We start from the raw sequence: 14,239 nt of genomic DNA, 5'->3' as shown, positions 1-14,239 counted from the left end.
AGATTTATAAATGAGTTTATAAATGAGTCAAGGTTAACAAACCTAAAAACTAATTATTAATTTTTAATTAATTAATTAATTAAAAGTATATACAAAAATAACAATTTTTATTGTTTAAAAATAATTATTGATAAAATTAAAAAAAAGTCGAGTTTTCGATAAAAAAAATGAATTTATAAAATTATTAAGTAATTTTATGTGACAAGTCTTGATTAAAATAAATAAGAAAACCAAAATAAATAAATAAATAAAAATAATGAAAAAAAAAGAAAAGGAATTGTAAAAATAATTTTTTTTTGGAAAATACTTAGCTCTGATTCTGTGAGGTTGATCTTGCGGGTGTATGGTGAGCCTCTCTCTTCAGATGCGTGGGATCCAATCTTGGGGAGATCTGGTGGTGTTCAGACGAGGGCACATGGTATGCCAGCGTGTGCGTTACATTGGATCACGTGGGAAGTCCTTAGTAAAAATAATTTGCAGTACCTGGGACTCGAACTCAGGACCCCCAAGCCACACTCAAACGCCATTTGCCAAGTGCACTGCATGATATTAGTTGATAATATTATGCCTTGAATGAAATAAATATTAAAACAAAATACTAAGTGCCAAATTTGAAAAGAAGTCAAAGTGGGGCCTGGAGTATTGTGCAGCATCCAATGAGTCCAGAGAGAGAGAGAGAGATTGGAGAACATTTGACCAGCCCATGAAATCGATCCACGCGTAGAGAGAGAAAACGATTCGCTGACCCGCCAGTATTTATGAGCCACGCGTGATCCCAGTGCCCCCACGCACTATTCATCATCTTCAACCCATGCACCTACGAAATTACCTGCAAAAATAGCTTCGAACTTACCTGCGGATTTTTCCGCAGGTTCTTCGTTTCCATATCTGCAAAAATCAAAACACGCCGAGAACGAACCATACAATACTTCCAAGTGCCCAGATCATCTAAAACGGCCCCGGTGGTTTCAATGGTGTCGTTTGTTTGGTTTAAAAGCGACGGAAACCCTCAAAACGAAAGAGAAGGTTCCCATGCCCTAACTATGGTAGGTAACGTTCTACACGTTAAACCTTCCAACCAACGATCCAATCCTTCTCTAAAATGTTCCAGGAACTCAAATAAACCGTTAGCCAGGATTAAAAAGCACTGAATAATAAGGTACGAAAATCAGAAGCGCATGAGAATATAATGAATATAATACATGCGTGTTAGGGATGTTCGAGCGTGGATATGGGTTCAAACATACCTTTTACTACTTCAGAAGGAATTTTGTATGGTTGTTTCGCATTGCAAATCCTTGAATGGAGGATATGATTGTTACACCTTCCTTTGAAAATTTGTCCTTCAAACCCTAGCCTCTTCTCCTAATTTTTTCGTCCCCTTGGCTGCTGAGAATGTCATCCTTATATATGTCATGAAATTAGGGTAATAATCTGGTCCAAAGGATAAGTTAATTGATTGGAAAAAAATTGAAAAAGATTTTAGTTCATATATGATTCAAATCATCCTATTTTTGTTCCAATCAATTCTCAACCAAATATTTTCGACCTTGCCAGCTTTTAATAAATATCTTGGACCTCAAGGATACTAAAAAAACAAATCTTGTATTTATTGATTTATTTTTTGCATTTTATTTTAATTAAAATTGAATTAAATGGATTAATTCAAGAATAAATAAAATAAATATGAGAATGTCATGCCAATGGGCTTTAGAGACTTTTGGAAGCTTTAGAAACAAGTTTGGATCAAAAGAAAATAAGCCCATTTGGAAATATTTGGAATTTTGGTCTTTTTCTCTTCATGCATGCCCTTGAAAATAGGTAAATTTGAACACCTTGCCATTTCCTCATATTTCATCATTTCTTCAAGTTCTTGGACTTTTTAGAAACCTAGAAGAGTCCTCTAATCAACCCTTTTTGTTTCATCTCAATTGAGTCTACCATGTTCATGTTATGGTCTTTGAGAAAGAATGACTTTTTTGCGATCCTTTAGAAGGACCTGTAATGTTTTGGCTCATATCTCTCAAATGAAGCACTTTTGGCCTTGGCATGTGAGAGACAAATTTGTAGAGAATTTGATTTCCTTCAAAATGAGCTTTGGGATGGGCAATTTTTGATGTTCCATGTGAAAGTTATGGCTGGTCAAAGTTCAGTTGGCTTTTAGTTAAAAACCCTAATTTAGAAATTTTGAGTTTTGTTGATTTCTGAACTTTCCTTGATGAATCATGATCAATCCTTGATCAAATGATGAATGATACTTCATAATGAGGATGTTGACAAAAAATCAGATGTTTTGACTGTGGTTTGACCATAGTTTGACTTTTAGGTCAACTAGTAGACTATTGATCGTTTGGGCCATTGGGTGAGAAATCTTTTGAATCAGAGTTTGAAAACTGGCATGAGGATCCTTTGAAGCATATGAGAGGTTATGAGGTCCATTGGAGATATCAGAACCTGACTTTCCTTTGAGAAAAGAAAAACCCTAGTTCAGAGGCACTTGTTTAGGAGATAGGTGACTTTGAGCAATTGGAGATCTTTGAGCATTTGAAAGGTGAAATGAGATGGGCAAATTTTGGGGTATGACAGTCATCTTCTCAAGTGCCTATAAATATGAAGTTCTGATGAGAAGCAAGGTTACCGATTCTGTGAATACAAACTTGCTGAAACGCTGTTCAAATCAAAGCTCTCGAACTTCATCTTCATCAAAGCTCACTACATTGGTGTTGTAATATATTAGTGAGATTAAGCTTAAACTTTAAGAGAAATATCACTATTGTGATTATAGCTTTTCAGAAGCACTTGTAATACTCTTATTTGATTACATTAATTTGTAAGGAACTAGAGTGATCAGATTTGATCAGGAAACTCTAGGAAGTCTTAGCTTGTGTCTAAGCAATTGTAACTAGAGTGATCACGTGGTGGTCAGGATACTCTAGAAAGTCTTAGCTTGTGTCTAAGCAATTGTTCCTAGAGTGATCAGGTTGTGATCAGGAGACTCTAGAAGACTTAGTCGCGGGCTAAGTGGAAAACCATTGTAATCTGTTGAGATTAGTGGATTAAATCCTCAGGTGAGGTAAATCACTCCAAGGGGGTGGACTGGAGTAGTTTAGTTAACAACGAACCAGGATAAAAATAACTGTGCAATTTGTTTTTATCATTCAAGTTTTTAGACTACACTTATTCAACCCCCCCCCCTTTCTAAGTGTTTTTCTATCCTTCATTTTCATCTTCTTCCAAGTTTAGATTCCTACCGATTTGTTTTTTATTGTGGTATGGTGATTAAAAAAACTTCATTTGATTTAAATATTTTTATTTTGATTTCGGTTCATAAACACTCTTCATATCCCTTCCATTTCCTCTATATTCATGGTATCTTCATTAATGCTTTAGTTTTTCTTGAAGGTGATTATGTAACACCCTCGTCAAATTCTAATTCCTTCCTCCTTTTATCATGATAGCTCTTCTGTCTACTCTGAAACGTTTTCATTTTTTCTCTAATCATCTTGATTTTCTCGATAGTCTGTTGCACAATTTGTGGGCCAAGAACTGTGCTCTCACCTGATACATACTAACACAAAGGTGTTCTACATCTCCTTCCATACAACTCTTCAAAAGGTGCCATCCCAATGTTAGAATGATAACTATTATTATATGTGAACTCAATCAGAGGGAGGTGGCTATATTATAAGTGCCAAAATGTAGTTATTTTGTGTATGTAAATAGTGGCACTTATCGATGCATTTTGTTAATACCATTTGAATAATTCCCCGTTTTGTGTATATTTTGTATCGTTTGTGTTTTAATACGTTTTTATGTAAATATATACCGTTTGATAGTTTTGTTGTCTTTTTGTAGGTATTTTTGGCGTTTCGGAGCCTCGAGGAATAAAGTGTCGAAGACACGGCTGCGGACTCGTTTTGAAGAGATAAAAGTTGTTGTTCTGGTGTAGCTCGCGTCGCGCGCAGGAGCTCGCGTCGCGCGCTGAAGATGAAAAATAAATAATCCAGACAGAGTGTTACTCGCGTTGCGCGCTATGTATCTCGCGTCGCGCGCTAGGGCGGTTTAGTGTTTTAAGTGAGAGAGCTCGCGTCGCGCGCTCTATCTCCCGTCGCGCGCTCTGCGATTTCAGTTTTTGTATATATATTTTAGAATAGATTTTCTAGGGTTTTTATCACCCATTTCCCCCTTGGAGTGGCTCTGATCCATTTTTGATAGTTTAGAGGTTTAGGAAACACCATTGGATGCTACATCATGTGGATTGATCATGGATTCGTATCGATTTCATTGTGACGGTGAGATTTCTCCGGTTCATCTTCTTTCTTCCCTATGTTTCATTCCAATGGTGGGTTTTGTATGTATATTTCTACTCTTCTTGTATGTACATTTGTCGATCTTGGGATTGTTTAAATATTCGCTTTATAAATCATCATTGTTGTTGTCCTTGATCTTTTTGCTTAAATGCTCTGGATTTGTGTTGTCTCAAAAATGGACACCATAGATCTTGATTAGGAATGATAACCGTTAGTTTCTAGGTTTCAGAAATGGATTTAGGGGTAATGATCGTAATGGGTATCGAGTTTAATGCCTCCGTGTTGTTTGTGTCGGTTGAGACATCGCTGATGTGAATAGTGCGGTTGAGCTTTCGTCGGTGTTTCAGACATGGACACTGATGTGGCGTCTCGATTGATGCCTGGTGATTTTGATGTGTATTGTGAGTGTGTTGCGATAAGATCGTCCGATTTAAGTATTCGTCGGGTAGAACAAAATGCAATTCCATAACTATTTCTCTTAGACTATTAAGAATGTTTATTTGCTTTTATTTACCTTTCTGCACCCGAATCATGAAACTTAGAACGCGAGATAGTCGAACGACAGTTCTTCTCACCAATCTCTGTGGACACGATAATTCCCGGATAAATATTTCCAAATCTTTTGTTGCTTGCCGCTTTACCGCCCCAACAAAATAGCGCCGTTGCCAGGGATTAGTTGAGATTAATCGTATTGCGATGGTTTCACGTTTTAAGTTTCGTAAATATGTGAATATCGTATATTTTGTGTATAGACTCATACTTGTATATTTTTGTATAGTTATACTTGTTTTGTTTTGTTTGGTGAACTTACTAAACAAGTTAAACTCGGATTAGCTCTTAAATTACATATCTTCACTTTTCAACTTGTTTAGTCAATTTCACCATTCAGTTGTAAATTGGTGTTTTTACACAAACTTGTATATACTTTTGCTTTTGATTCGTTTGTTAAGTGTTTGGGCAGGACGTTTTCTTTAGGTTGCGTTTGAGGCGAAAGCATTAGCGTACCGCGAGGAAGTTTCTTACCATTCGCGAGACAATAAAAGGCGTCGAGCCTACGACGTAAAACAAGCGCTTGTTGGGATGGACCACCAGAATAACTTCTTAAGATCATGATACATCTTCGTAGCTCCGGATGGATACTCAAGCTACTCCGATGACTCTCCCCTAAGATCATCTTCTTTAACTCAAAATTATCAGGGACACAAATTCGGCCCCGAAACCTCAACACACCCATAACGTCCACTTTAAAGCTAATCTCTGGATTGGATTCCATTGCAGACATCAAATCCACCAATTTCACGTCAAGCTTTTGATTCTCTCTGATCTCGACAAGAAAATCGTTATTAATCTTCAACATGCCCAACATCACACTACTTGAAGTCACTTCACATACCATGCTCAAATCTCTAAATTGCTCAATCAAATCTAGTTCTTTACTCATCAATGCCGACATATGAATAGCCTTCCTACTGAATGCGCCCACCACAACATTAGCCTTACCCGGATGGTAACTCAAATTAAAATCATAATCCTTTAGGAATTCCAACCACATCCTCTGTCTCATATTCAATTCTTTCTGGTCGAATAGATATTTCAGACTCTTATGATCATTGAATACTTCGAACCTCGACCCATACAGATAATGTCTCCAAATTTTCAACACGAAAACCACTGCAGCTAATTCCAAGTCATGAGTAGGATACTTCCTCTCGTGCACTTTCAATTGTCGTGACGCATAAGCCACAACCTTACTCTCCTGCATCAGCACACCGCCTAATTCCATTTTAGATGCATCATAATACATAACAAAAGGCTCAATAGGATTTGGAAAAATTAACACTAGAGCTGTAGTTAATCTCTTCTTTAACTCCCTGAAACTTTCTTCACAAGTGACATCCCACACAAACGATTGACCCTTTCGAGTCAACTGAGTTAAAGGTAGCGCCAAATTAGAAAACCCTTCAATAAATCTACGGTAGTAACCTGCTAAGCTGAAGAAACTTCTTATCTCTGTCACTGATTTAGGAGGTTCCCATTTCAAAACAACACTTACTTTAAATGGATCCACAGCTATGCCATCCTTAGAAATAACATGGCCTAGAAAACTCACCTCTTGCAGCCAGAACTCACATTTTGACAATTTTGCAAACAACTTGTTCTCCTTCAACACTTGTAATACAATTCTCAAGTGTCCTGCATGTTCTTCATCCGAATTCGAATAAATTAAAATGTCGTCAATGAAAACTACAACAAGCTGATTCAAATAGCTATGAAAGATACGATTCATGTATTCCATAAACACGCCCGGCGCATTGGACACTCCGAACGGCATCACTGAATATTCGTAATGTCCATACTGAGTCCGAAAAGCTGTCTTTTGAATATCTTCCTCCTTAACTCGAATTTGGTGATAGCCTGATCTCAAATCAATCTTACTGAATACTCGCGCCCCCACCAGTGGATCCATCAAGAAGTCAATCCTCGGAAGCGGACACTTGTTTTTTATTGTTACCTTATTCAACTGACGATAATAAATGTAGAGTCGCATGCTACCGTCCTTTTTCTTAACCAATAACACCGGAGCTCCCCATGGTGACATACTAGGTCTAATAAACTTCTTATCAAGTAACTCTCCTAACTGTGATTTCAGTTCTGCTAACTCTGACGTCGACATTCTATATGGTGCCATGGATATTGATCTGGTACCCGAAATAAGATCAATTGTGAATTCAATCTCCCTCTCGGGAGGTAATTCAGACACATTATCCGGAAACACTTCTGGAAACTCGCACACCATAGGCAATTCAATAATTGACATCTTTCCCGCAACACATAGTGAGGCAAATATCGCGAACACTTTGGCTTCTTCTTCCAACAATGCTCTTAATTCTTTGGTAGTTAAATAACCAACTAACTCTTCCTCTTCGGAACTAAGAAACAACAACGTCTTCGTGTAGCAGTTGATATACACATGGTTGAACTCTAGCCAGTTCATCCCCAAAATAACATCTAGCCCATTGAGTGGTAAACAAATCAAATCCACTCCAAAATCCTTACCAAGAATTGATAAGGGACAATTCAAGCACACTAAAGACGTGGTCACTGATCCCATAGAAGGAGTATCAATCACCATCTCTCTACCCAAAGTAGACGGCACAAGTCCTAACCTCTTCACACATTCAGCTGAGATAAACAAGTGGGTTGCACCCGTGTCAATAATGGCAATCAAAGGAGTATCATGAATATAGCAAGTACCTTGAATCAAACGATCGACACTAGTAGGCTGAGACCCTGCCAATGCAAACACTTTCCCATATGTTTGTGACTTCTTCGGCATCTGACAGTTGTTGCTGATATGGCCCTGCTCTCCGCAATTAAAACAAGTAGGTACATTAGCCCTACAATCAGCTACAACATGACCCAGTCGCCCACATTTGAAACATTTCTTCACATCAGACTGACACTCATTAGCACGGTGATCCATGCCACCACACCTGTAACACTTGACAGGATTTGGAGGAACACCTCTCCCACTTGGCCTCTTGCCATCAGTCATCTTATGTTTCCCTCTATCAGCAGGAGCATCATAGGGTCTCCCACGATTCATATTTTGTTTACCTCTTTTCTCACTCAAACTCTTATAGTGAGCTGAATGAGCCCTGCTATCCTCTTCATAGATTCTACAACTATTCACCAATTTTGGAAACCTGCGAATCTGTTGGTACCCTATAGCTCTCTTGATCTCTGGACGTAGTCCACTCTCAAACTTTATACACTTAGAGAATTCCGCAGTTTCAGCAGTGTAATGTGGATAGAACTGCACATGTTCTACGAACTTAGCAGCATACTCAGTAATAGCCGAGTTCCGTTGTTTTAGCTCAAGGAACTCAATCTGCTTCTTCCCGCGTACATCCTCTAGAAAATACTTCCTCAAAAATTCTCTGCTAAACACAGCCCAAGTAATCACTTCACCTGTAATTTCCAACCTCTGACGAGTGCCCAACCACCAATCATCAGCTTCTCCAGCCAGCTTATGCGTACCATACCGTACCTTTTGGCCCTCAGTACAATCCATTACCCAAAAAATTCTTTCAATCTCCTTGAGCCAATTATGTGCTCCATCAGGATCATGCTTACCCCTGAAGGTACGCGGATTCTCCCTTTGAAACGTACTCAAGCTACGAGACTCGTCGTTTCCTCCAGCATTAGGTTGATTCTGCACAGCTTAAGCAACAGCCTGTAAAGCAGCAGCAATCGCAACATCGTTTCTTCCAGCCATTCTCTGTTTCACACCATAAACAGCAACAATGGTTAGAAGTTATCACAGACATTATACCACTGTCACACAAAAATGACTGAACTATTTGGCCGGACGGACCGACCTGCTCTGATACCAATTGTAACACCCTACTTTCCCCATGAATTAATTGTGAAATAACAAAATAATTTTAACAAATAAATCAGAGTCCACACAAGTAGGAATGTCACATCCCGTAAAAAAACTCATGAAGTATCAAGTCACTTCATCTTTTATAGCTCGACAATTAAATTAAGTAGCGGAAGTTCAAAACTAAACACTTCGATGGCTCCAAGACCTTAACAAAATAAATCCCACCATCTCTTGGTTTAATATAATCCAAAAATAAGATACGTAACAACAGAATAAATAAAACATCACAAGTAAGATAGTCTCATATTCCCCGTGTTACGTATCAGAGCGACTCCTAAGACTCGACCGAGCAACACAAGATCCATGCTTACTCAAGTACCTGGATTATCTGTACTCCCGAAGAAGCACATACATAACAACAGAAAAGGGGTGAGAATTACATTCAAATAATAACTGGTGAATATCACATGCTAAGGAAGAGTATTCACAATTAATCCAACAATCACATGTTCAAATAAATCACATAACCACATCCCGCACATTCACTATGCACAATTCATGTTTCATTTATGTATGCAAGTGATTCACCTATCACGACTCTATGCATGCGGTACCAACACAACCAATACGGTTCAATTATATGAACCAAATTCCCGTCGGAATCCGGATAAGCCTCAATCGTTCCCCTGAACTACGACTTATCTCCACACAACTCCCACACGGAGTCCGGATGAGACTAGGCACCCATCATGGATTCTCACCTAGACTCATCTCCACATGACACAACATGAAATGCATGACATATATTATGCATAAGACAATATTATTAATGCATAATACCCGATCCACACTGATCAGACGCGAGTCATATGCTCACCGTAATTCCCACTAGAATTACCATATCTGTCCCAAGGCTGTTCACAAACAACCACAATCTCATCACATAAGCATCAACCACTCATCATTGAACAATTTACACAAATAATCTATGTTTTACCGTTTTTCCTATCATTACTAAATTCATTATATTGAATTGATTGATCTAACCACTGTTAGTTACGAACCTCTCAACTATATATTAAATTTATTCAGTTAACAGTGTATAGAAAATATTAATAGATACTATAGCAGTCGACACACATTGATAGGCACTAAGAACACATGTTGTACAATTCTAAAGCAAATCATGATATAAGCAGGCTATTAGTTACAGTGGATAAACATTCGTAAGGACAAGCATTAATATGAATATATAAACATGAAGGCTCATGTCTAATTTCAAACTACAAGGTTGAAAATCATAGAGACATGCATTATATAATAATATATGGTACACTGTTGCTCACAATAGCTTAAACAATAAGCAATTACGATACGGCATTGTTATATAATGATATAAATATAATACAATTCTAAGCATAAAAATTCAGCACTTTATGTCTAATAATAAAGAATAAATATCACTTTATTTTGGTGTTGTATGTGACTACTTATAAAATCATATTCATGCTACATGTAAACACACATGAGGACTATACTAGTAGGACAAATATATAATGATCCATGAACCGTAAGCAAGCAACAGTAACAATGACTAAATCACTAAATATAGGACTTGTTATTTCATAGCATACCTAGCTATAAAACAGACACCATATTATCTTCCGAACAATACCACTAAATCACACATTAAACTCAAGTGAATAAAATTACCTAGATAGCATATTGGAATCACGAAATCAACGATTATATTCCGCGTATAATTCTACCAGACTAAGACATACTAAGAATTACATAATTAATATATATTATTTATATTTATTTGTTTTAGCGACAACAGTTAAGCAATTAATATATATTATTTATATTTATTTGTTTTAGCGACAACAGTTAAGCAAGTGCAAGTACGATATAGGATCAGTTTTCTTCAGCTTTAAAAAAATGGATTTTTTCTTTGTATTTTTAAAAATACAATTTCTTTGTATTCACATGTAGTTTATCAGTATAATCACATAATCAATAACTCACCAATTTCAAATTTGAAACACAACAATAACACATCCAAAACAGAATTATACGACTCTAATAGGAGAGTAAGGACCTATCTTCTTTATCCCCATCATGAAATACACACACATTGATATTCCTTTCTCCCCCTTACCTTAGTTTAAAGCTTTGATCCTTCAACAATGGTGGAATCTCCTAGTCTCCCTCTTGCCCTAGCTTCTCTTCCTTCTCTTGTTTTCCTTTTCACGTGTTTACAGTTTTTCTAACCCTATTCTAAACTCTTCTTAATTATATTTTATTTTCCTTAATTTTAGTCATAATATCAATAATAATATTACTAATAATATTAATATTAATAATAAAAATAGTAATTTATATATCCCATCTTTTACTTATTATATTATCAATATAATATTATTCTAAGGTTTTTATTTAAGTTAATCAATTAAGACTAAGTTCTCACACTCACCCTTACCACATACCCTTAATTATACCAATATAATTTCACAATCAAAACACACAATGACTAGATATTTAAATGGGGTGTTACAGATTACATTATTGTGTTTGATTTTACTTAATTGAACTAGTGATTTGCTAAAGTTTTGGCTTTTCTTGAAGATGATTTATTACAATATTGTTTTTATTAAAGATGTAGTTTGATAAAAGTAATCTTAATATTTTGTTAACGATGATTTTGTTATTACAGTATTATTCATATCATCAAAGAGAGAAATCGGAAACGTATGGGGAACCTTTAAAGAAAATGTTAAACCGTTGAAACGAGGCCAAAATGTTTACATTCTCAACCACGCTCCAAAGTCTCACACAAATAACTACATCAAGAAATCTCTTCCCTTGGTTACAGTGAGTATTCCTTCACTATTATTAGATGCATCTTAATTTTTTATACAATTTTTAATTTAGGGTACATTTTAGAATATTGTTAATTTAAGAGATTGGATTGATATGATTCTAGAAATTAAGAACTGGATTGGATATTGCATTAAAGTAATACAATAAATTGAATTTTAAAAAATTTTATAATTCTTTTATTGATGATGGTGAAAGTGTATGAAGTGGGTTCACAATGGAATTAGTTGAGTCAAAATCATGTCGGGTAAACTGTGAGTTTGAGAACTCTTTTGGTTTTTTGTGCACAAGCTCTATGAGATTTTCACACTTTTTATGATAAAGATTAATTGTGTTGATTTCAATGATAAAATGAATGTCATTTACTAAAATATATTCATTAATAATAAGTAGTGGAGTAATTACATTATTTAAAATATAATAAATAAGGGTTACTTAATAGAAATAAAAAATAAATATTATATGTAGAGTACAATAAATAAGGGTTACTCAGTAGAAAATAATTTGTGACACATAAAAATTGTTTAATCATTAGGTAAAATAATAAACTAGAAGATGATAAAGTGATAACATTGTTAGAAAACGATTTTGTTAGAAATTATTAATGACTAATAAACTAGAAGAGTTCTATGTAGAATATGGTTTAATAATAATTTCTCCATTTTTCAATTTTTTTGAAAATGATTGATTTTATGCTTCATAAATTACTTAAAAGTTTGTCATTGTTCAATCAAATTTTAACTTTTAAAATGGACTGAGAAAATAAAATCTAACATCTGAGACTCAAAATATAAAACCTCGTCTATTAAGATGTGACGTTATTATTAATTTAACTCCTTAAATTTTTAGCATTTGGGAATAAAATCATCTTGGCTTACAAAAGGAAAGTAATTCTCATGTTTCATTGATCCACAAACTATACAATATAAACATGTGTGTATTTTCAGTAGAATCACATCTACATTGACGAGCCGGTGAACCCTTATACCTTGAATAGAATCACATCATAGCAGTCACGTGGACCACCATGCAGGCAGTCACCACTCAATCCTTAAAGAAGTCTAGGCCAATATTTGATATTAAGTTCTTCACCTACATGTAAAACATTATAAGAAAAAAAATAATATGATAAATCATGAGAATCAGAATTTAAACCTTAGTATTGATGCTTAACCTAATAATATCGATTTTTGTCATTGAGAGCTTACCAACGTAGTAATAATAATAATATTAATAGTACCTTATCCATAGGTAAAACTGAAGAGAGCAAACAAAACAACTAAGAGTAAGAGAATGCTTCTAAGCTTCATGATTATATTAACAAACACAATATTTTCAAATAGAACTTTTGAAATGTTATGACAATGTCAAAATGGAACAAATATATAGTAAAAGTCACTGAATATTTTGGCAATAAATATTAAGGACAAAATATAATATTTTAAATACTGGCGAACTTCATTCTTTTGGTAGTTATCGATACAGTTTTTCTAAAAGAATGTTATTCAATCTCTTTTTATTATGTCATTTTATTAAATATTTTATACTAGTTTGGTTTCTTGTGAATGAAGTTAAGAAAATAATATTAACTGTTACAAAATTAATACTTTGATCAACTATATTTATTTATTCCTGGGATTTTATCAAGAGGCTCCTGTTTTTAGAGATCAATGTAATAAAGTAGTTTCCTTTTCCCATTTGTTAAAAGTAGTTAGAATAAAAGTTAATTTAAATATAGTTAATTTAAATTATTCATTAAAAATGAAAAACTTTCAGAGATTGTAATAATAAATATTAAAGACAAGTTTATTATTACTTATGTTAAATAAAGTAACAAAGTATTTACTTCTTAATTTATCTAGAAATTAAATTATAAAATTAAAACTATTGAAATTCATTTTATTCAAAAAAAGTATATAAATACAAAATATTTAAGAGGAGGGATCAAATTACATCCGAAGAGTTGCACCACGAGTTACACTCGTTCGTAACTTCATTTTGAATAATTATTTTTTAAAATCAACCGTTGGATTGAAACATAATATCATATGGATCATGTCTATAAAATTTGAGATTAATCTATAATGATTTACTATACCATCAAGATATCAAAATATTAACGTCAAAATGAATTTTCATATTATGTTAATTTAGATGTAATTCAATGATATAGTAAATCATTATAGATTATTATCAAAATTTATAGGTATGATCTATATGATATTATGTTTCAATCAAATGGTTAATTTTAAAAAATAATTATTCGAAATAAAGTTACGAGCAAGTGTAACTCATGGTGTAACTTTTCTGGTGTAATTTGATTCCCCCTAAATATTTAAAGAAGAACCATATTTTATGTTCCGCAGAGGAATCATAAATGATTAGTGAGTTGATGAAGTAGTGTTTGTTTTGGTGGTCACAAGCTTTCAATGTGTTGGAGAGGGGGGTGTCTTGCAATATTAATACTTTAACGCTCAAGTTAGTAAAAGAGTGAAAAAATAATACGTGAATGAGAATGAATTTGAATACTTGAAAAAATGCATGTTTTTTCTTTTAAATATGAGAAAGACTCAGCAATTGAAAGCGTGAACTGATGCATGGATTGTAGTCATCCATCAGATTGATTTGGGCATCCGACAAAGATCTCTTAGATGGTATT

General features: G+C 34.5%; 1 protein-coding gene across 1 annotated transcript; it reads right to left on the bottom strand.

The window, feature by feature from the left end:
- Positions 1 to 791: 791 nt before the first annotated feature.
- Positions 792 to 8,385, bottom strand: LOC131613264 (uncharacterized). The gene is made up of 3 exons (XM_058884951.1): positions 5,936 to 8,385; positions 5,531 to 5,821; positions 792 to 888 (listed from the first exon to the last, which is right to left on the bottom strand). The coding sequence occupies exons 1-3, from the start codon at positions 8,383 to 8,385 to the stop codon at positions 792 to 794; spliced, it is 2,838 nt and encodes a 945-aa protein (XP_058740934.1).
- Between the last annotated feature and the right edge of the window lie 5,854 nt (positions 8,386 to 14,239).

Source organism: Vicia villosa, linkage group LG6 (genome assembly GCF_029867415.1).
Source record: "Vicia villosa cultivar HV-30 ecotype Madison, WI linkage group LG6, Vvil1.0, whole genome shotgun sequence".
Lineage (NCBI taxonomy): Eukaryota > Viridiplantae > Streptophyta > Magnoliopsida > Fabales > Fabaceae > Vicia > Vicia villosa.
This window is presented reverse-complemented; position numbering and strand designations above follow the sequence as displayed.